This window comes from Syngnathus typhle, linkage group LG3 (genome assembly GCF_033458585.1).
Source record: "Syngnathus typhle isolate RoL2023-S1 ecotype Sweden linkage group LG3, RoL_Styp_1.0, whole genome shotgun sequence".
NCBI lineage: Eukaryota > Metazoa > Chordata > Actinopteri > Syngnathiformes > Syngnathidae > Syngnathus > Syngnathus typhle.
In genome coordinates, this window is record NC_083740.1 from 7,336,475 (window position 1) to 7,359,639 (window position 23,165).

General features: G+C 38.8%; 1 protein-coding gene across 1 annotated transcript in view; it reads left to right on the forward strand.

The window, feature by feature from the left end:
* The window catches only part of ctnna2 (catenin (cadherin-associated protein), alpha 2), a 146,605-nt gene extending 123,901 nt beyond the window's left edge, over window positions 1-22,704 (forward strand). The window contains exons 13-18 of the mRNA XM_061275465.1: window positions 1,693-1,844; window positions 4,631-4,744; window positions 9,905-10,086; window positions 10,976-11,081; window positions 19,372-19,506; window positions 21,275-22,704. Coding sequence (XP_061131449.1) covers window positions 1,693-1,844; window positions 4,631-4,744; window positions 9,905-10,086; window positions 10,976-11,081; window positions 19,372-19,506; window positions 21,275-21,562 — 977 coding nt within the window. The 3' untranslated portion in view covers window positions 21,563-22,704. The remainder of the gene's footprint in view (window positions 1-1,692; window positions 1,845-4,630; window positions 4,745-9,904; window positions 10,087-10,975; window positions 11,082-19,371; window positions 19,507-21,274) is intronic.
* The last annotated feature ends 461 nt before the right edge of the window (window positions 22,705-23,165 follow it).

Genomic DNA, 23,165 nt, shown 5'->3' on the forward strand with positions numbered 1-23,165 from the left:
AAAGAGGCATGCCTCAGATACGTACACCTGTAATGCCTGCTGACTGATTCAGTTTATTCATCCTCGGCCGAGAAGAACTAAGTATGAATACAATTGACGGTTTGCAGGCTCACTGTTTGAGCCAGCAGTCTTTTTTGTTGTTAACTCTTTTATAACCGTATTAAAACTGCTATTGTTTTGCACATAGCTTATGAAACCCTGTTCTGTTATCTCCTCATCGAAAAAAATGTGTGAAAACACCACTTTACAAAGTACCTGATTCAAGAAAACAATGAACTCAGACCTGGAAAATCATTAATGAATGGGTTTGAGAAAAGAAGGCAACATTTTTATTATCTACTGATATATTATCATTGAGAAACTATGACATTACTTTGTGCAGTTGGGTTTATACCCAGTGCTGTATGTAATCAGTCGACGTGATGAGTGGAGTGACATATACTGTACTTTTGCGCTATATTCTGACTATCTGCTGTATGCACGCTTGCTCCATTTTTGCTCCTCTTATTTATTATGTTATTTGTTTATTTATTATTTATTCATCACTCTTATTTATTCATTGTTTGTGCCTTCTTGTTTTTATTTTTTTTGGTGTCGTTTACTTGTATGTATATTGTGGACTACGTCTTGTCACCGTGGGATAGTGGGAACGTAATTTCGATTTCTTTGTGTGTTTTGGCATGTGAAGAAATTGACAGTCATGCAGACTTTGACTTTAACAATTGCCCAGGTGGATACAAATTGTGGGAATTGTGTACTTTTGTTTTGTATGACAGTAACCAGTGCTCTCTGGCTTTATAATTTCAGTACAATTCAACTGTAATTTCAGTACAATTCAACTGAACAGATAACAAGCCTCAATCACCAGTTTTCTACAGGAGAATTGATCTTTTTTTTTGCACTGCTCAGCTTATGTTCCACTCACCATGTGTTAGTCTTTTTTCCTCCTCAGGCCTTGTGGTTTGACAGGCTAAGTGGGCTTGTTATCTTCTTTTCACTGAATAACACACAAGTCCTGAATAACACACAAGTCATGTGAGTGTGCCACACAAACAGGAAACTCCAAATTACAACATACCTGCAACTGACTTCAGTGGTAAAACAAGAGTGATATGTTCCAGTGGCATCATTTTCTACCCAAGATTTAATTTTGCACAGTGTGATAATGTCATATTGTTAAGAAAAAGGAAAAACAAATTGTCATTTGTTTTGTTTTTTCTAAGAGGGGGGTGCACGCTTCTGATGAAAATAGAGAGACTGCTGAATAAAAAAATATCAAAAGCCTTTTAAATATGACTTTATTTGAACCAGTTATTTTGATCGCATTCTTAGATCTCAGCAAGCTTTCAAACAAATTGTGCGTTGAAGACATAGAGTCTCGAGGCCAAATGTTAAGAAGGCACGTCTTTGCTCTGGTTTCTGACCGCCAAGATGCTATTTCAAATTTCTCATTGGAAGTTGGAGAATGCCAGTTTTCTCTTGTTTGTTATGGCTATTTTTAATGCAGTTGTACAGCGCCTCCATATTTCAGTGTCTATAATTATTCACCTGAAGAAAATTCATGATACCATTACTTAAATCTGCAGGTCTTATAGAATGCAAAACAACCTTTTACACATGGTAAATGAAGTATCAAGTTACCCCTTTCTGCAAAGATTCTAAATATTTTCTTTTTCCACTTCTCTCCTAAAGTCATGCCTCGTTTTGCTGAACAAGTGGAGGTAGCGATCGAGGCGCTGAGTACAAACCCGCCACAGGCCTTTGAGGAGAATGAATTCATCGATGCATCGCGTTTAGTCTACGATGGTGTCCGAGACATCAGGAAAGCTGTCCTCATGATCAGGGTATGTCACTTTTCCTTTCTAGAACATTTTGTAATATCATATTATTTTATTAATCCTCAGCATGGTCATTATATTTCCATATAGTAAGTAACAATACTTACCGGTCAACCTTAGCTTTGTTGTTGTCTATTTCAGACATGTCATTTTTATATATTTGAACAAAACATACTAAGAGTGTGGGGGAAAAAAAATTGGGATAAAGCTGATGATAGAAAATAGAAATTGAACAAAAGCCGTCCTCCAGTATCGTATTGTCCTTTAGTTATCCCGTACTTTATGAACCAGTATGTAGTCTAGTCAGAAGGGAGAACAATTTTTAACAGTTTAGTCTTGTCAGTGTTCTGTGATCTACTGCATTCCTTAATTATAGTTACGCCAAGGGACAATTACTAATGCTAATATTCTTATATCATTACTTATTAATGTACCAAATTGGTAGGGTTTAAGTAATTGTTTCTACTTGTGTGGACTACAGAAAATCCAATGTAGATTCAAATTTGTGCAACCATTTTTTTTTTTCTTTTATTACTTATTAAAATCCCCAAAAGACTATGTTAATCTATTCCATGATCAATACAAACTGAAAATAACACTTTTGTTATTTTAGCATTGGAAAAACAACGGACAGGTGATTGCACAGGACTGTATTTGGTATAAATCTACTGTTTTCAACCTGCACTATTTACGAGACAGTAATATGTCTCTTTCAATCTAATAGATGATTTTGTAATGATTAATAAGAAGCTTTTCTTTCCAAAATAGATTTCCGTTCCATCTGAAGCAATACAGTATGCTGTTCACAACTTTTATGAACTCATTTAGTGGAAACGGCATATATTTATGAATACAGTTGTATTTCTTGGCTTCATATTGTCTCATGGGTCGAGATGAATAGCATTTCAACCCTGACAAATATTGCATTAATTGATCTCATCTCAGAGTCGTCACATCCGCGCAATAAATGTTGCAGGTCATATAACTGTGCGTCACAATAGGAAGGATGAATAACAAGATGATCTTAGCAGCTCTACTAGCTGGCACTCTGAAATGAAACTATCTGCATTCTGTACCCGAGCTGGCCCTTCTCTAGTCACCGTGTAATTCATTTATTCAACTTTATGCAGGCTGGAAGCTTTCCCGGTGCAGCTCATGAAAAAAAATCTAATTATGGAAAATAATTTGATGCTGGTAAATAATGTAAAACAGGCGGCTTTGAACTTCCGTGGACCAGCTGGATTCATAATCCCATCCATGTTTAAATTCCTCCTACAAGGAAACAACTGACTATCATATCGGTAAAAATGCATATGACAACTGTAATGCTTTATGAACGCATATTGTTATAGGCCTTATTTTGCTCCCACTTAAGCTGAGAAAAAGCTGCTTGGGATTTTTTTTTTTTCCTGCAGAGATCTTATGAGCTGCCATTAGATTAAGAAACCAATTTGCCACAGTATTTAGAACTCGGAGGTAGGCATTTAGAAGAGAATGAAAAGTATAATGAAAGTTCTAAAAAATCATAAGTCTGCCTTTCACTTTGTCGGTGCACATGCATATAACTGAAAAGCAGAAAAATATGAATATATTAAATGTAAAGCTGTATGGAGTGTTTACACTGTTTCCCGTGGATATTACCATTTGTCTTGTCTGTCCAATCAATGAGATAAATCACTCAATTAAATATCCATTAAGCCATGCCGTCAAGAAACAGTGAGACCGCCCGCCCCGCTGCAAAAAGTAAAGAATGGCTGACTATTTACAGTTCACTTAACCCACCACCCAAACCATGTTTAGTGCAACATGATCATAATTGCTTTCAAAATTGTCCATAAATCAACAGTTTTACCTTAACAAACAAGAAAAAAGGAGCAGTATTGTAACTTATATTGCATGCATAGAAAATGTCGATGTTATTTAATCACAGTTCGGAACAGGAACCAGCTCAAATTTAGGTGTTAAAGGGCAATTTCAATTTAACATGCCTCATTTGTTTTCATTATAGTAAATGAAAAGCTCACTGAAACTGTGAGTCTGCAAGGAGACATCATGATGTTGGCCGTTTTCATCTCGTTTTTATGATAGTTTTGTGACTGTACCTTCATATCTTGCGTGTTGTTGTTTTTTGTAAATCTTTGAATCCATTACAATAAATGTCTTCCAATTTTACAGTCCCACATTTAACAGTAGAGTTACCTCATGTGCCCTGCAAGACAGGGATCAGCAGGTGATGATGTGTGATTATACTACACAGTGCAATGTCACATTACATTGCATTGCACAATGTGGCCCATTTAAATTAATGAGGGGGCTGTGGTTTTTCACGCAGTTCTAATGTCCTTCCAGACAGTATTAGTCATCTATTGAGGAGTTTTTGCTGCTGCATAACCCCTGCTGAAACCATTTTTGTATGTATGAGAGCACTAATACTACCAGTTATTGGCATCAGATTCTGTAATTGGATTTAATGGACAGACTGTCAATAAAATAACAGTAGATAGTGAAATGCATGTCCAGAGTTAATCATTTGAAGCTCTTTTAACTTATTTATTGTGATGTTTGTTGAGGTCCAGAGAAATATTGAAACATTCAAGCACAAATATTGTGAAACTTGGGAAGCATTTTTTTTCTCATTCCTCTACATTGTGACTTGCACCACCTCAGGAATATATACTTTGAGAGTTTCCACTGTATAAAGAATACTATAACACAAATAACAGCACTTTACAGAACTGTATTTTTTCTGTATGGTTTGATTGTTTTCTGTCTTTCTCTGGTGATTATCACAGACACCAGAGGAGCTGGAAGATGACTCCGACTTTGAACAAGAGGACTATGACACTCGTAGTAGGACTAGTGTCCAGACTGAAGATGATCAGCTTATCGCTGGACAGAGTGCTCGGGTAAGTAAACGTCCCTTTCTCAATTATTGTGCCACTCAATAGAGTAAATATGCCCTTGCTTGGTCTGGAAAAATTTGTTTAAATAACGCCTGGGCAAAAGTGACTGAGAATAATTCAAATGCCAACAACTGTTTACTGTCTATTCAACTCATTCAGCTAGATTCAATAATTTAGTATGAAAGCCAATATGAATATATCGTTACAAATATGATTATTTCTTCTACACACTATTGAAAATATCAGGTGCAAAATAGCATTCATCAACAAAGAAGTCCCAAATTCCTCTCAGATGGTTGACAATGCAGTAGATTACCGTGCCGAGGTTGATGCAGTGATCACTGCGATCCGGCTTTTGTGAGCACAACGATTATGTTTCACTGGGGTCCATCTTAACAACCATTTGGAGGATATCAACACTTGTTCCCCCAAACAGGACAAAAAAAATCTATTGGTGTGTTACATGCTGAATGAATTATAAATGGCCGAGCGTGTGATTTAGCCCTGTGCCTTTTTCTGTGGTGCAGGCCTGCATTATACTGCCTTGGCCTTCTTGCTCTGTGCATCAGGTCTATGCACAAAGAACAGACTAATAAATAAAAGGATAGGGCAAACATAGTGTAGCTGAGTGGTTTTGTACCATATCGTCAGTAAGCATTGTCTGTAATACATAATATATTACCAAGGTGGTGACAGGTATGTGATTCTTCCTACTTTAAGTCAATATCCTCTTCCCTGAACTAACTAAAGATAGACACCCATATAAATAAACTTGACTTTTGACAATTTCAATTCACACTTATTTTAAGTGCATTTGCAGCTTAAATGAAATCTCAAAAGAGAGCATATCTTGCTGTCTGGGGTCTGTCAGAGCAACAGACACTTTTTGCAGTTGATCGAAAATGTATCTACTATTTTTTGAGTTGTTAATTTAGCTTAAAGATAAGATTATCATTGATCCTTTTTTGTCATTATTTGTTTAAATGTGATGTATGTGTGCATGACCAGTTGAGCTGCTGTTCCACCTTTGGTACCATAATTACAAGTACTCTACAAGGAACAGCTCGAATGTGACAGAATGGCAATAATGCTGTTGTGACAGTCCTAGTATTGAACACTATCACACCATTGTTGGCTACTGGTGGGGGGGTTTCTACTTTTTTTGCTACTCACATACACATACTGTGCAGAAACCTCTATACCTTTTGTCATTTAAATAATTTAGTTCAACCAAGGAATCCCAAAACAAAAAGTTTTAAGTTCACCAAGTTAGCAATCCAGCCATGAACCAAGAGAACAGAGGCTGGCATTTGGATCATAAAAGTCGCTCCGGGAAGTCTGCGGGGGTCCGGGGTGTGAAGTGTTTTGAGTCGTTTGTATGTACTGTACACTCCCACTAAGGCCCCTGCAGTGTAACATTGTCGAGCCATCTGAGCTTAAATGCACCAACTCTGCCACGCAAACTTGTTTCACAGCACCAAACTAGTTTTCCTGGCAGGCAGCTTTGTTATGAGTGGGCAGCTCATTTTGGGAACAGTCGAAAGTCACAGCATGTCTCTTTGTCATAGCGTGTTGGAGTGAAGGCTGTGATATAAATTGGATGTCCAGTAAGGGTGACGTAGCTCAATACAAAAACTGTAGACATTGAGGTCTTGACGACGTGCCAGCAAGCATTATCAAAAGTGATTTGTGCAATTTAGGATTTAAATGACATTATGCAATGCTTAAAATACATGCGGCCTTATACCCCGCACAGTATTTTAAAATGATACTACCCACCATTAGACACTCTCATGCCCTCAGAGACTAAACATTTACACATGCAGAAGACTTGCACATCCATAAAAGATGTGTTTGCTGCAAACCACTGGTGATGTGCCCAGTTGGCTTCAGCCTGTCATGTCAGGACAACACTCCCTGCCCTCTCATGGCAACACTAAGTGCATACCGGTGAAAAGTGTTTGAATTGAAACAGACAAGAGTACACATAATCCCTTCCCACCATAGGAACCGACATGCGCCTACTGAGGTTTACAGTCATGATCCTGCTACGTCGTGCCAGACACATGATATCTTTCTGACGGTTTCGCTTGCTGTAGAAAGATACTTCCGGGACAGCTCTCAGAGCCTTTATCTGTGGTAATTTAATGTGATTGTCCCCTTGACACTGCTGTTCTACTTATGCGTAATGTGTCCTACAAGTGAAGCTCCATGTATGATGAGATGGAAACACTAATTTATGATAGATGGTTCCGCCTTCTCGGCAGATTCAGTTATACAGTTAACACTGCTATAACTCGGCATGGATAATGCAGAGTGAATCACTTCATCCACCCCGGAAGCACGCTCGCAGCGTCACTTAGCACGATGATTGGATGACAGTGTTGATAGGTCATCCATAAAATTGAACTCACCAGTGTCTGGACAATTTATTTCAAATAAGGCAAAATTAAAGTCATTCTAGGTTACCGCGGTGGGTGAAGAAACCCGGAAAACGCTCTAATCCCTGCAGACATTGACTCGCACTGGCTGGATTTGCAACTATGTTAAGCTCTCGAGGCCCGCTCCTTGTTGTTATCAGTGAAGTCGCGGAAAGGTTTTGAGGATAAGGGATTTCTAGACAGTACAGAAGGAGGGAGCGAGGGGGAGGGTTCCACCGAGGCCGCTCCCCCATGACGTCCCATTTGGTTCACGTTTACCTCACCACTCTTGATTGTTTTTCCAAGCTCATTGCTCATGTCTTCTCGAGCTCTAAATTCAAAGAAAGGCTTTTTGCTTCAAATTTCACACTTTCTCCCCTTCGGAATAAGTGCTACTCATGTCATTTGAGATTCTTTTCTTTCTATAGTTATACCTTCACATCTGTGATTCTCTACAGACCACTGCCATTTTGACACCAACATCTCTCTGTACCGTGTAAAATCATCTGTAACGTAAATAATTGATGCCAGGAGTTGGTTTCAGCAAAGACTTGAACAGCAAAAGGACGAACCATTGTTCTTCGAATTTAAGGGCCACAGTCGATGATGGGAACATACATTTTTGACTGAACTGAACATTACATTACAGTTCATTAAATTATTTGTATTATTGTAGTATTGCTTTAAATGCTATTCATGGGCTGTCTTGTCACCGAGGTAAGGATTAGAATCACTTGGGGTTGAATCATTCACAGACTGATACATGTTCATTCATAGTGAACAAATCACGAGACGAGGTCCTTTCTCATCTATTCGCTGGCTGCATCGTTTACTGAAGACTCACAAATGAGTAACAGAGCGTGGCAGTTCCGGTATGGCATGCTTGAACTGAGAAAGGAACAAATCAATTTAGGACTATTTCTTTCACTAAATTCACTTAAAACATTTCATTTGTGAATCATTCACAAACGACACACAAGTTAGTTACATGCAACACACACCTGATGTTGCAATTATAGCACAAGGGAAAACATAAAAACAGAAAGATGCCAAGTTAATTACGTATTGCATGTTTCACAAATGGAAGTCATGAAATATGTACTTAAGTAAAAACTCAAGGTCTGAGGTGACAAGTGAAATTACCAACATGGGCAAAACTGAAAGAAATACAGGACTAGAGAGAGCGTCACTGAATGGGAAATTGATGAAGAATCAATCCCACATCATAAGCCCTAATGGAATCGCTATGCTACCGTTGGGCCTCTCTCCAAATATTGTATTGACGTATCATCAGTTACTAATAAAATCAATTCTATATACAAGACTTTTAATTCATTAGCCTGAATGTATATAAACTTCAGGCTCAAGGAATGATTTATCTGAAGAAAATGTATAAAATCAAAAATATTCTGTGATTGATCAGCACACATGCAGGAGCAACAAAGGTGTGCTTTACAGAAAACTGAATGCATGGCATTTGGGCACTTGTGAATAAAAATGATTTCACCTGAACAATAATTGAGACATGTGTCACATCTAATGAAAGGATGGGAGTGTGCATCCGTAGAGCGCTAAATTCTACAAACATGCCATGCAATGTACTTATTGCATGTCAAGATGTAGATTTGAGCAGTTTTCTCACCCAGCATGCCGTTTATAAGGATCATACTCACACTGATGTGTGTTTTGGCATCAGTAATAGCGGAACTCTAAACAGGCCTTGAGGGCCCAATTTTGTTTGTTTGCATTATGCTATTCTGTCTTTTCCCAGCTAAGCAGTGCGCACACATACTCATCACAGGGCCAGCGCTCAAGGACGCCGCATCTGTTTTACGTATTTTTCTGTCTGTTCTCTTTTCTTTCTAGCACCAATTAAAAAAATAAATAAGAATAAGGCATTTGCTTTTTCCTTGTTTAGTTTTTCTTCCTGACATTTTTGGCAGGCGATATGAACCAAGTGATGCACTTTTTCACTGAGCTCACCCGCCACCCCCACACACCAGCTTTGCTGTGAAGAAATGAAATTGAACGTAGGGTGACCATTTCAGTAAGAGAATACAACATTTTGCTGGACAGTTAATAATGTATAAAGTTTCAAAAACAAGGCTAGCTTTTTTTTCTGTACTATACTCATTTATTTCTGCTTTCTGAGTCAATATAATCGACCTAATGGAAACGAGGGTACTCTCACCTCCCTGGCATACTGTTAAAAAAATAATGAATTATTCATCTTCTGGTTTAATACGTGAGATAATTATGCATTTACCTTCCAAATAATACAGGATTCTTTCTGCATCTATGACCTTGCCACGTGATTTATGCCATTTTGGACCCGCCCCTAAAGAGCGCTTGGACAAAAAAAAGGCAGAGAAAAAAAGCGTAAGAAAAGACGAATTCGCTCTTTGAGTATAAGATGTCAAGGGTTTTGAAAAGGTCCAATCATTAAATGTAAAGTTTAGAACTTTATTTTATTGTTAAAAGCAGACTTTGGTAAGGTTTATTAACATAAAACATTTGAGCAAAAGCTGCTACAGCTGACTTTCCCTCTGTATTATTTTATTTTCACTAATCCCTCTTGTTCACCCTTTTCCTCAATTCTGCTCCCTATTCTTATCGCCCCTCTCCACCTAAATTGTGCTCCTCTGGCATTTTTCTCATTCTAAGCCCGTGCATAAGACTCATTCATTATTGCAGAGGAACCTGTTTTCTGCTTGTCAAGTACTTTATTTTTTTTCCCCTGCAGGCCATCATGGCGCAGCTTCCCCAGGAGGAGAAGGCCAAGATTGCCGAGCAGGTGGAAAGCTTCAGACAGGAAAAATGCAAGCTTGACGCAGAGGTGGCCAAATGGGATGACAACGGCAATGACATTATTGTGCTCGCCAAGCAGATGTGTATGATCATGATGGAAATGACAGACTTCACAAGGTAACAAGTTACAAGTGAAAGCAATACAATTTAACAGCCCTTCACAGCTCCAGACTTTTACTTATTGTTACCTTCACTTGGATTTTTCATTTCACCACGCATGACGTATGTGTCAAGTATTCTACCTGAAGGCTCTAACAAGTCCACTTATTCTTCACTCGCCTTTTGAATTCAAAGAAATGTGACTATGCTTCCCAGCACTGCGTGGGAAATGGAGTTTAAAAGCCTTTATACATGCAGACTCAGTTGGGTTCACATTACAAAAGTGGAGATTAAATCCGGCAGATGTTTTTGTTGTAGGGGTAATTACTGAAGCCCATACATAGCATTATTAATCCGTTTTTTAAAGGGAATTTTTTGTTAAAATCCCATGACATTATTTGAAATAGCATGAAACCTCCAAAGTCAAATGAGGTGCTTGTTAACATCAGATTTCTTCATGGATAGATGTGATTACAAAAACGAAAAATATGTATCATAAACTAGGCCGACATTGGTGAGCGTGAATGATTGTCCGTCTACCCTGCGATTGGCTGGTTCAGAGTGTACCATGCCTAGGATAGGTTCCAGCACACCTGCTAGGATAAGCGGTTTGGATGATGATGAATGATTGAATAACATTTTAAGTGGATATTTTTTTAAATTACATTATGGAAATTACTGTTTATCCCACATTGAGATATACTATATAATTACTTTGCCTAACAGACTTGTATTGGATCAGTGTTTACATAGTAACTCTTGTTGCCTATGTTTGCTGAAAGCTTACAGTTTTTGTTCCCAGGAGCCTCCTATACAGTATATGACGAAACATCAGCAATATAAAACTTCATAAAATTTTCTCTGGATGTTCTCTGAAGCTGCATTTTTTTTTTTATACTCCATCCAGGGGCAAAGGCCCTCTCAAGAACTCCTCGGATGTGATCAACGCCGCCAAAAAGATTGCAGAGGCGGGATCCAGGATGGACAAACTTGCCCGTGCTGTCGCTGATCAGGTAACCCTGCAACTCTATTTTTTTCATCCTTTCCATCAGTCTAAAAATCTCACTTAACTTATCATCATGGCTGTCAGTGAATCAAATATTGAGTTGGAGTAAATGAGCATAGCAATTGGAAATCTTAGATGTGGGAATTGACATGCCAGACTGTCATGGTGGGCTGTTTTGCTCCATGACTTTGTGTCCCAAAGGGGCCAACATTGAGAGCAAGACAGCAAAACCAAGTTATGTCTCTAATATAATTAGCTCGCAGTTGAGGTGTTGCATCCATTATCAGATGAGTACCTCTCTAAAACACGCTGACAAACCACTTTCAATATCTAATCAATCAGTGCTGTGCCTTGGGAAGGTGGGAGGGAAATTAAATAGGCGTGTTCACTGTGTATATGTGTGTACAAATGAAGTGGGAAGGCTGTTAGAATGCTGGCACCACTAGAGGTAATGCATAATGGTATTCATTTCATCTACCTCTAATAAGCAGTGAGAAAAAACTTAGGCGGAACACTAACTGATTTATTAAGGTGAGCTCGTTGTAGTAACAGCTTTTAGCATATCAAGTCTTGGAACACGTCATTATTGTTGGTTTCGTGATCACTCTCCTTGCCTGTTTGATTTGCATCAAAGCAAATGTTCGGCTAGCATTAACATTTAAAATGGAAAAAGCAAGATGCATGTTTTGTCAACAAATCTAATGGAATTGAGTAATGTAAAATGGAATATGCCGTATTGCATATGTACATGCGTACGTACGTACATGCGTACTACATACCTACATATGTACATACATACGTACATACGTTCATACATACAAACATGCAGTATATTCACCGACAATTCAAGATGAGTCTGTTGTGGTAAATTAACATTAAAATACAAACAGTAACTTTATTAAAACAATGGGAACAGGAAACATTCTATTTCTCAGTTTGAATGAAATGAAATGAATCTTTAGTCATTTCTGCAGGTTCAGGTTCTGCTTATGAGTGCCTCCTCTTTGCACTTTTTGGCCTTTTTCCAAAACAAACCTTCTCCTGTCAGCTCAGAGCAAAATGAATGCCCCTTCAAATGGCCTTCGAGTGTGCCGAGCAACTCGACTGGCCTGAGGCAACGTGAGTCAAAAGCGCTGCCGTTCCCCTCTTGTCACAATGTCCTGTTTTTCAGAACATATTACGCTGCAGATAATAAGCTTTCAGGCTTGGAAGCTGATAGTTGTAATGTTCTCTGTAGGTACACATAGAGGCTTACATGTGTAAGGATATTTGTTTCCAATTGCAGGTGTCTTCTGTCATCTTTGCTATGTTTACACCGGGTATGCTGTAAATTATAACACCAGGTAGACCTCCCTGTGATGTTCTGATCAATTGTAAGGGTGCTCATACATGCGTGTGGAAAATAAGACTGGAGCCTTGGAAAATAGTACAATGGAAGGTTATTTGCGACGTAACAAAGTCAGGAGTAAATGCTGTAAACAGAATAGACCAAAGTGGAACCCAGCAGCTTGTAGTTGTGTTAGTGTGAAGAAGGTGACATCTGATAATGGCTATCATTTGTACAAATATAGATTTGACAATAAGTGAAAAGAGAAGTTGATACAGGAGTTGACTGGATGCTCCACAGGACTGAGGTCCATCCAGACTAGGCAGTTGGGGATTTATCCTCCGTCAGCATCTCTTCCCCCATTAATGATTGGTTCCCAATGCATTAAAATCTGTCTTCAATGGAATGTTCACATCAATCATCAACACACCTTTGCACGCCACTAAGAGGACATGGAATGTCAGAGTGACGGAACACAGACAGCATTTTCAATTTGCTGCTGGTGAATCATTTGAGTTTCATGAATACGAGAAAGACTCAAATAGACATGAACGGTTTTACTTGAAACTAAGCTTTTATCTGTATTCATGTTTGTTTTTGTCACAAGGTCCTGCTAAATTCACTTCTCAATTGGCTCTCATGGAACCGTGCATTCTGATTAGAATAAAACCTATTGTCCACATTAAAGGAAAATTCTCACGTGAACAAAAGTCTTGTAATTGAAAGAAAGTCCATTCCTCAGATGCAAAATGTTTCACTTGACTCACGCTTGAAGGGTCCTTTCTCCAGACTGCATGTTCCATCTCTTTCAACAGATGTTCAATAAGATTTAGATCAGGGCTCATACAAGGCCACTTCTGAACAGCCCAAATGTCCTCAGTGAGAATAAACAGGCCTAACCCAAATGTAATTTCATTCAGATTCACAGAGGTGGTAAATTTCTTATGCCATCCCCATCAGAAGCCATGCATACAGTTCATTTAGATTTTGTCTGTGCACACTGTGTCTTCACGTAAATGCTCAGCAATGTTGACATTTACACACTTGTAAATGGCGGCTTCCAATCAGACGCGATAGACAACGGGAGAGCTCCTTTTCAACAACTTGTAACTTGTTTTTATTATTCTATTGCTCTCATGAAAGTGTAAAAATAACCACAATTACTGTTTTAAATAGACAACTGACCTCCTTCTCAGTAAATCATGTGATGTTCAACTGTTATATGATGTTTACGATTGTGCGTGTCACATCTGTAAAATGGCTATTGAGATTGAATTTAGTGGCGGCACATGTATACACCAGATCAGAAATAGTTCATCAGTGATCTTCAGTTAAAATGTCAAATGATGTTTTGACATCCTGAAAATCTCTTCTCAAAATGCTATCCACAACAATGTTGTGTGGTCCGTCACTATGATATTGCATTAGCAGAGTCTCAGTTGCATTCCAAAACAGCATGTGGAGCCATTACCTCAAACTATAAGGCAATTTTAGCCAATCAGCCTCAATTTGTTGAATGTGGCGAAAGGAAAAGTGGATTTATGTGAGTGACTTACTGTGAAGTAGATTCCCCTTTGCAGTGAGCAGTGCAAAAAGCAATTTACACAAAGAAAGAAGAATCGTCAACAACAGTTCGATTTTATCTAGCATGTTCATGTGAAACTCCCAACATGATTACTTGTCTTTATTCTACATGTAGACTACATGTATTTTGCATTCACACATTATTGAGGGCAACCTGTGCTTGTTAGTAGCACTGGGCCTTGACAGTTAAAATTCAGCTCCAATGCATTCAGACAGGTCCCTTAAGTAGCAAACCTTGTCACAATGACTCCACATCAGGGCTATTGATGAGCGTGTCTGAAGCAGTAGGCAATGTTCCAAAGCAAAGGGGGTCTTCCAGAGTCATTTAAGCACTTCACTTGACATAGAAAAATCTCAAGGGGCAACTCAACCCATTTTACCTTGCAATGTTGCATTTTCCATTGATTTACACACTGTTTTGCATATTACGTTGCCTTCAGTTAAAACAACCTTTTCAGACAGAATCTAAATGATCAAGTTTATCCTTTTAGAGAGATTAATGGAAAAGAATAGCAATTGCATGTAATCATATAAAAGCCATTTTTAAAAGTACATTCCAGCACTTGTGGTTAGGATGTGTCTCATTGTTTGTGTGATTGCTCTGTGATTGACAAGAAAATAGTCCAGGGTGTAGCACATCTTTCACTCAGCGTAAATTCCAGTTTACTTGTGATCCTCAAGAGAATAAGTGATAAAAAATGGATGGACACATGCATCATCCAGGTTCAAATGTACCTGTGTTGTTTGCTGTCAATAGACCGGATCGGTCTTTTCCAAAGGATAAAAATGCACGTGTTGTTTAAACCTAATTTCCAACACTAAGAGTTGTTAATTGTGTCTTTAGCAGTTGATTGAATGTCTTAAATTAGAAGAGAAGACAAAATTGAGTATCTTGTCTTTTTGAATGAAAGAATGCCAATCATCTGTGAAACAAAAACACATTTTGCAAATAACCTTGCAAGACTAGTATTAAAATATGAATAATGTTGATTAGGAATCACTTTGTACATCTGCGCTTTATTATTTCTCAACTAGGAAGCAAGCCGAATTAATTGCTCATAATTTCAAGTAAAAATCATGGAGGAATTAAGAGGATAATTTAGGAATCATTTCAGTGCACTTGCTTTGAATACTAACATTTAAGGTGCATATAGCAATCTGTGAAATGGATCGGTCCATTGGCAAATTTCTCATTTAGCACGTCAACAGTTACATGTATACATGGCAATTAAAAACATACAGTGTACAGTAATGCTATGAACATAAATAGTAAACATGTTAGCTTGGTCACTGAAAGTCAAATTTTGTGCGGACTGCCACTAGACCCATTGTTGTATTATTCATGAGAATTCAGCAGCTTTATTTCTTTAGTGTCAAACACTGGATAGCCAAATCCAAATTCGACCAGCTTTGTTGAATAAAGAAGGTGACATCTCAACGTCACTGCTGTGGTCCAGTCAGCTGGAAGGCATATTTTGTAACTGTGTGTAACATGCACGACTAGGATCTGTCACTATTCTTTCATTTCAAAGATGTCCAACTTTTCTTAAACAACTCTGTAGTTCTTGTGTGATTTTTTTCTTAAGCTTAAATGGGAAGATACACGCAAGACATACAAGCAAATCTTATAATAATAGGTGCACAGCAAAAGAGGGGCATAGGAAAGATGCAAACTCATTCAAATTATTATTTTTTGCAGCCTCCATGTGAGGTGTGGATTTTATTTAACAAGCTGCCGTACTGTGATAGCATGCAGTTGACGTTTGGACACCAAGGTTCACACCATCCTGCTGAATTAAACACCAAGAACACATTTTGTTTGTCTCAGGGGCATTATGTAATAAAACAACACATTTACAAAAGGAACATAACTGACGCCTCTCGACTGAAAGGAAATAATTCTAAAACATTCAGAGAGGCAGTGTAGTATGAGAAAGCAGCTTACCACACTGCCAACGAGTGCCTGGTTAGTCAATGAGCCATAGTGTTTATTTCAACAGGCAGCCTGTGGTAGAAACGGACTATAAGTCAACAGCACAAACGGGAACAATTGTGTCACGTGTGCATCCGATAGGCCCGAGGCAGTAATGTGTACGTGTGGATGTGTACATGTGCCAACAGTGTGAAGTGCAGTTAGCAGTGATCACGCCCAAGGAGATACTTCCTTTTGCCTCACTGACTGCTCTATGCGATTTAGCTGCACTGCAGGCTACATTCAGACACTTACAAGAAGCTCCGGGCAGCCCCTTGCTTGACTGCTCTCATAGTGGCCGTTGCCACAAACACTGTCAACCGCTCCTTCAAATGACACTTTAAGGTTCAAAAGGAATACACTATGATCTGAATTAAGTTTGTGTTATTCCCCTCAAAGTGAACAGGCAGGAAACTGTTCAGGGAAGGGTATATTCATATCAAAGCAAGGTATTTTGCATCCCCCACTGCCCGAGCGCACGAGTGAAGAACAAAAAGAGCTGAGCCTTTCCCCACCCAGTGGTTCTGAATGCTCTAGTTAAGAACGTTTAATATTAATGTTTAAAAGAAGGCTCTTGTTTCCCAGTTATGCTCAGTGTTGGAGTAGCCGATGCAGTTCGTAACCCACCAGGGGCTTAGTTGGCCGAGATACTGCATACTGTGTGAAACTGAAGTGGTTATTTTCATATTCCTTCTTGTTCAAAGGCCAGCAGGAAAGATCCAAATTATAACCATCACCAAACAATGTCAGAAGTCATTACTTTAATTGCATTAGTTAGTTTCCACAAAACTTTATGGAGGATGAGTTCTTGAAATGTTGACATCTCAATTGAAGTCAAGCTGCATATATAAAAAAGAAAAAAGAAGCAGTCATTGTTACACTCCACTTGCATCGAGGACATGCAGTGCAGTGACCAAGATGGAGCCAGATTTCACGTTGTGCTATTCACTTTAAAGTGTTCGGAGGACTGCTGAATAGAAATCTAGTTTGTATTTGTTCACCTAAAATGTGCTGAAACATTATAAGGGATCAAATGGACGCAAATGTGTGCCGCTTAGCTGCTAATTAAGAGTGCCAAACGGTGTTTACTTTAGAAAGCCGTACACATATTGTTGCTGCGGAAACAGGAGACCAGCTGTTGCCCAGTTGTTTGCTAATCTTTATTCATAGTCACAGGACAAATATAGCAGGACATACCACAGGTAATATTGCTCCCGAGCCTTTAGGTGCAGACTGTTGTTGTTCATCAGAATCAGCAGACATCTGTATGTCTTTGTCTCGCTGCAGCAGAACTCCAATTTCCTTTTAGGCTGTCCTTCATCACTTTGCCACCGAAATAAACTGCCTGGCATCAATATCATCTTAACTTCCCTCAGTGTGGTGTACTGCCGAGTTATCATTGACAAAATGATGGAGCCGTGTTGTTGTTTTTTTGTCAGTATTGTTTTGTAACTTTCAAATGGACACAACATGGAAACAATTAAACTATACTTCAGAAATTAAATACAACATGCTGTGTAAAACTGTCAAATAAATAGGTTATGTACATGCCTGAATATTGCGCAAAAACATTAAATATTAGGTTATTTAGCCTTTTACTGAAGAAAGCATCAAGGACATGATCAGGTTCACGGCAAGATCAACGTTCTCACTAACATAGTCAAAATTTAATTCAATATAACTCAGCCTCCATTTGTTGTGCAGTAGGGAAACTTCTGCATTCCAGCAGCTGAGTGAACAGTCACAGCACACAAGAATAAAACGAAATGATAATCAAATACTGGCATATGCACCAACAAGACATGAATAATAAATACTATACCTGCATTTCCGAATGACAAACAGTCCACAAATGCATACACATAACAGACTAAAACTGAGGAATATTGGACTTTCTGAAGCAATTTCACATTAAACCTAAAGTGAACAGTAACCTTCACACAGGAAATTTAAGTTCACCTATAAACTTTGGAATGCACATGTCTGACTGATGAATGCTGCATTGCTTGTGTCACAGGTCTCTCTTCTCAAACAAAGGTGCTAAACAGTAAACCTCACAACAGTTGTTGATTTTTTTTTTTTCTTTCCTCAAGGGAGTCTATTTCTACCATGTGCCATTCTATGACTTTTACAGTCTCTCTTTAAACTGCTGGTGATCGACGACCAGTGGTCATTTCCCGTTAAAAAAAAAGAATGCGGAAAACCCCACGATGTTGAGGTGTTGTTGATTGGCTAATGAACCAGGTTCAATTATTAATGGTACACATGTATGTTTTTCAATTTGCAACAAGCCACATCATGCAATACGTTGTTTTTAACAACATCATTGATGTGTGCTTTCAAGATTGATATTCTTTTGGTCATCATGTCATATATGATGACACAATGACGGGTGACACCACCAGTTATTTGACTCTATTAAATTGAATAGTTATTAGCACAGGGACTGAATATTGCCATAATGTCAACAGATGGACTTTAGCCTGCTCAGTTCCAAGCTGCCAGTGTAATACTTTAAGTTCTTTAAGTTTTTTTTTTTTTTTATCATGAGCACTAATTATTAGACTGAACAGGTCTGTTCAAAAAGTAGGAAAAAAAAGCATGTATGTCAAAAAAGTTTATTATTGTATCATACATAATTATTATTTGACACCTTTAGCTTTAATGATAGATTCACAATTCCACTACACAGGACTTTTTTCTTTATCAGGCAGAGAAAAGGAAGGGCTGGACCGACAGTCAAAACAAGTTTGAACTTCACCAGTCAATCTGGTGATTGGTGGTTGTGTTATTACTTTGGCTGCGAAATGCTATCTTGGTTGACAGTTTAACAGCTGTAATGTCACTCCACTCACCAGATATGCCAACTTCCTCTCCATTGTCCAAGCCTGCTCCTTTTTTTGTTTTTTCTTCAGTCCCGACAGCTATTGCAAGCCGGTTGTGTCGTTTACTTCTCAGTCCCCCATACTTCGATTATATTGTCCCACATTGTAACATCAGAAACGTGCGGCCAGAAACTCGTCTTGCTGACCGCCTCATTACATTTCCCATGATTCTTAGACATGGAGGCAGGAAGTTGTTCTAATTCCAGTACGACAAAAACATGTATGCTTGCTAGTGATTAGTGAAAGTAAATAGGAAGGAATTTCAATGAAAGACAAGGAGCTGAAAAGCCGACATCATATGTAAGGTGCACCGGATTAAGAAAATTAAAGGATTTTATGTGTGCTTTATGGTCCGAAAAATACAGTAACCTCAATCGCTACCATTTTCTTTGCGCTACCTACACACATCGACACTATCGTGCACAGAACAAGTCAGATGTCATCTCATCCCGCACGCCCCTGCTGTGTAAGAAGCCAGCGGCAACTCATGGCTATTATTAACTCTTTTTTTTTTCTTTTTACTATCCAGTGTCCCGACTCGGCCTGCAAACAGGATCTCTTGGCCTACCTGCAGAGAATCGCACTGTACTGTCATCAGCTCAATATTTGCAGCAAAGTGAAGGCTGAAGTACAGAACCTGGGTGGGGAGCTCATTGTGTCTGGGGTAAGTAGGTCCAGATTGTCCACTACTCACTGTCACCTTTGGGCCATCACTACACTTAAGCAGTGTTTTATACTCTGTGCTGCAGCCCTCCCACTGCATTCAGTTCAAGGTCAGAGTGAAGGTTAGAGGACCGAGTGATGGGTCTTCCAAATGAAATACTGATGCGGCTCTTTCTGAGCCAATTCCGTCTAATAATACTCACTAAAATGCATGGTAGGCTTTTTATGTCTCATGGACCCTATTATCATTGTTCAACTTAAGTGTCCAATTAGCCTGCATTGCTGTAGCGTGTCTACTATTTATCATGAAAGAACCGTTTTAAAGCACATTGGCAAGTATCAGCAAATTCTGCATTTTAATGGCTACTAAAATCTCACATATAGCAGGTGCAAAATGCTGTGTTCTCGACAACAGATTGCAGTCAGAAGCTTCGAAATTGCATTGTTGATTTGACGCTATGTGACACTAACTTTGTTTTTTGGCATAGCAAAAATGTCTACACAACAGAAAAGATCCGTTCTTCCTGTTGCATCTCATTTTACCGGTGCCTCCTCGTTAAGATTTTGCAGAGCGATGCAATTTGCACCGCCTTTCAGATGCAGTATTAAAAATCAGCCATCACAATTTGTCTCAGGTTTGATAAATCACACCGCACGTGCTCAATTAATTTATTTGCATATGCACTACTCCTTCCATAATGTACTAAATGACCTGTGTGGGAAGTTTACTGATTTGATAGGTGCAATCCTATGTGTGCCCAGCACTTTCCACATCCGTTTAGAGGAGGAATTAAGTTTGCATGTGATTTTGTTCACATAAAATGTTCATAAATCGGGGCCATAGTCCTGAACTCGCTTGAAACTGTCCTCTGTGAATACGTAATTAAGGAACACATGTACGATCTTATATCAGGAAAAAAACATGGATTCACTCAATTTCTACATTTTTAAAATTTGCTCACATTTGTCCATCAATCGATACCATCTTCCCTCTGACATACAGGAAAGAAAAATGTTGCTGACAAGTAGATCAATTGTCTGTTCGTTTTTTTAAATAGGCACTAAATGGACTGCAAGGTTGCTAAATATAGCAACAATGTCACAAAGTTGGCCACACCATTGAAGACGCACGCCGTTCCTCTTTCTCGCGTGTCGCATTGTATTCTAAAATAAAAGCACTGCTTGGTTTAGCTTTTATTTTGAGTCAGTAAGACTGGACCGGTCAGATGTGGCCTGCTGATTGTACAGTGCCCAGGTCTTTAACGACATCTCGTGTAATATCAATTGTGAATTCGATACGCTACACAGCTCTGAACCTTCTGTCCATTTTGAAAAAGAGACTCATATATTGCTCTTCACCCTCATCATTTTTTCTTTGAACTATTGTATACATGTTTATCCCATGTTTGATGCGTGCAACCCGCTGATATTTGAACCTTTTCATGGTGGTCGACTGGAATCCACACTCATTAAAACCACGCAGTTGACTCGACTCCACATGTGGTCTGAGGAGGCCCACTGGCCGACGACCCTTAAATGTCAACCAAACAAAACAGACGGAAACAGACCACACCTGACCCTTCCTCTGCTCATTAGCAGCCGCCAAAGGAAGACGTCACATAGCGAGCGCTCAGTTTTATCACGCTTAATTGACAGTTATGGTGAAGATCTCCTACTTGGCTGCGTTAATGCTTCCTCATGCGTGAAACAAGCCAACGCGCCAAAGAACTGACTCATTTGACGTGACCTTAAGTGTTTCTCTCTCGCAGCTGGATAGCGCCACCTCGCTCATCCAGGCCGCCAAGAACCTGATGAACGCCGTGGTTCTGACGGTCAAAGCCTCGTACGTGGCCTCCACCAAGTACCAGAAGGTGTACGGGACCGCCGCCGTCAACTCGCCCGTCGTGTCCTGGCGCATGAAAGCTCCCGAGAAGAAACCACTGGTGAAAAGAGAGAAGCCGGAGGAGTGCCAGACTCGTGTGCGACGAGGCTCTCAGAAGAAACATATCTCCCCTGTCCAGGCCCTCAGCGAATTCAAGGCCATGGACTCGTTCTAAAAAGAGGGAAAATACCCAAGAAAAAGTTCACATTGTGTTAGCCCACCTGTTTTCCCTGCGTGTGTGCGCTTCTGCACCTCAGGAGAATGACATTTTCAACTGCCACACTCGGGTTCCTGTGAAGACTGTGGGTCTCTAACAGCCATCACACAGAAGTAACACTATTTATCAATCTTATCGTAGCTTAACGTGAGAGCCAAACTGTGACAAAAATATGCTAAAAATACATATCAGGATGAGGTTTTAAAACAAGGATGTTAGTTGATATTGTAGTCCTATTACACTGGTCAATAGATAGTTTTAATCAGAGATTGCTTTGTCCATAAAGTATTTTGTAATGCTGATTTCAAATGTCTTTACTTTTTTCTGGTACATCAGGTTTTTGAGATATTTTATTTTTTTATTTTCAAGTTTGACCTAAAAAATCTTGGGCATTTCAGATTTTACTAGGAGTAGTCATTTTAGCTAAGACCTTTAAAAGAAATCTACTTTATGTTCACCCTGTAAAAGTGCATTATTATTATTATTATTATTATTATTATTATTATTATTATTATTATTATTATTATTATTATTATTATTATTATTATTATTATTATTGATAATAAAATCTGATGTGTTAGAGAAAAAAACAAGGGCAGATTTGGAATCAGCGCCCCAAAAAAATCTTCTTGGAACGTTTACTTGTATCTGATAAAAAAAAATGTAACATTTATTACCATGGTGCCGACTGGCTGCTTGTATACACATTTAAAATGTCTGAATGGAAATCCTGGATTGTGCTGTAGAGGACAAAATCTTGGGGTTGGTATACCTCTTTCTTTTTTTCTTCTTTTTCCTCTTTTTTGAACATAAAATGTAATGAGTAGTAGTAGGAATAATACCTTCTGTGGAAGATTCCCAGAAGTGTCAGCATCTAAGTAGTTTTCCTTGTTCAGATACAGTGTTTTATCCAAAGCATCCAAATTGTGTTGCCTCTTTTTTTTTTTTTAAAGCTATTTAATGATGACATCACTAACTATGACTGAAAATTGTGTAGCGTGCAAATATAAACCGAGTGGTTTGACTAGTTGTGGTTTGCTCTGAAAATCCGTGCATACACTCCCTTTATCTCTAATAAATCCCTCCACTTGGCCCTCAAAGGTTCATGTTTATTTATTAGTGTTGCAGTTGCAGGACACAACACTTCCAATTTGCATCACCAGGCATGCTCTTTGTTGTTATGTTGCACACTTCACTGGAAATGAGTAGTTTCCTGTCACAAAATAAATCACTTTCTGTGGCTATTTTGAATTTTTGTATTTTGCAAGGTAGGCTACCAGCTGCTATTAAATCCAGAGACAAGAGTGTTTAAACAGGAGTTGGCCTCAACGGTATAGACTAATGCTGAGGTTAAAGTGTCTTATCTGAGCTGCTGACCAACACTGGCTGCTTTATAAACTCACTTAAGAGTGTCGAGAGTGGGTTTTCTCTGTTATCCGCTTCAAATTGGCTTTTTTCTTCTCTACCCAAAGGAAAAATAATTAACATTTAAGATAGGGTGAAGAAATACTGAAAGTTGCTGAATGCAATCCTAACTTTTTACTCACTGAGACCTACTTTA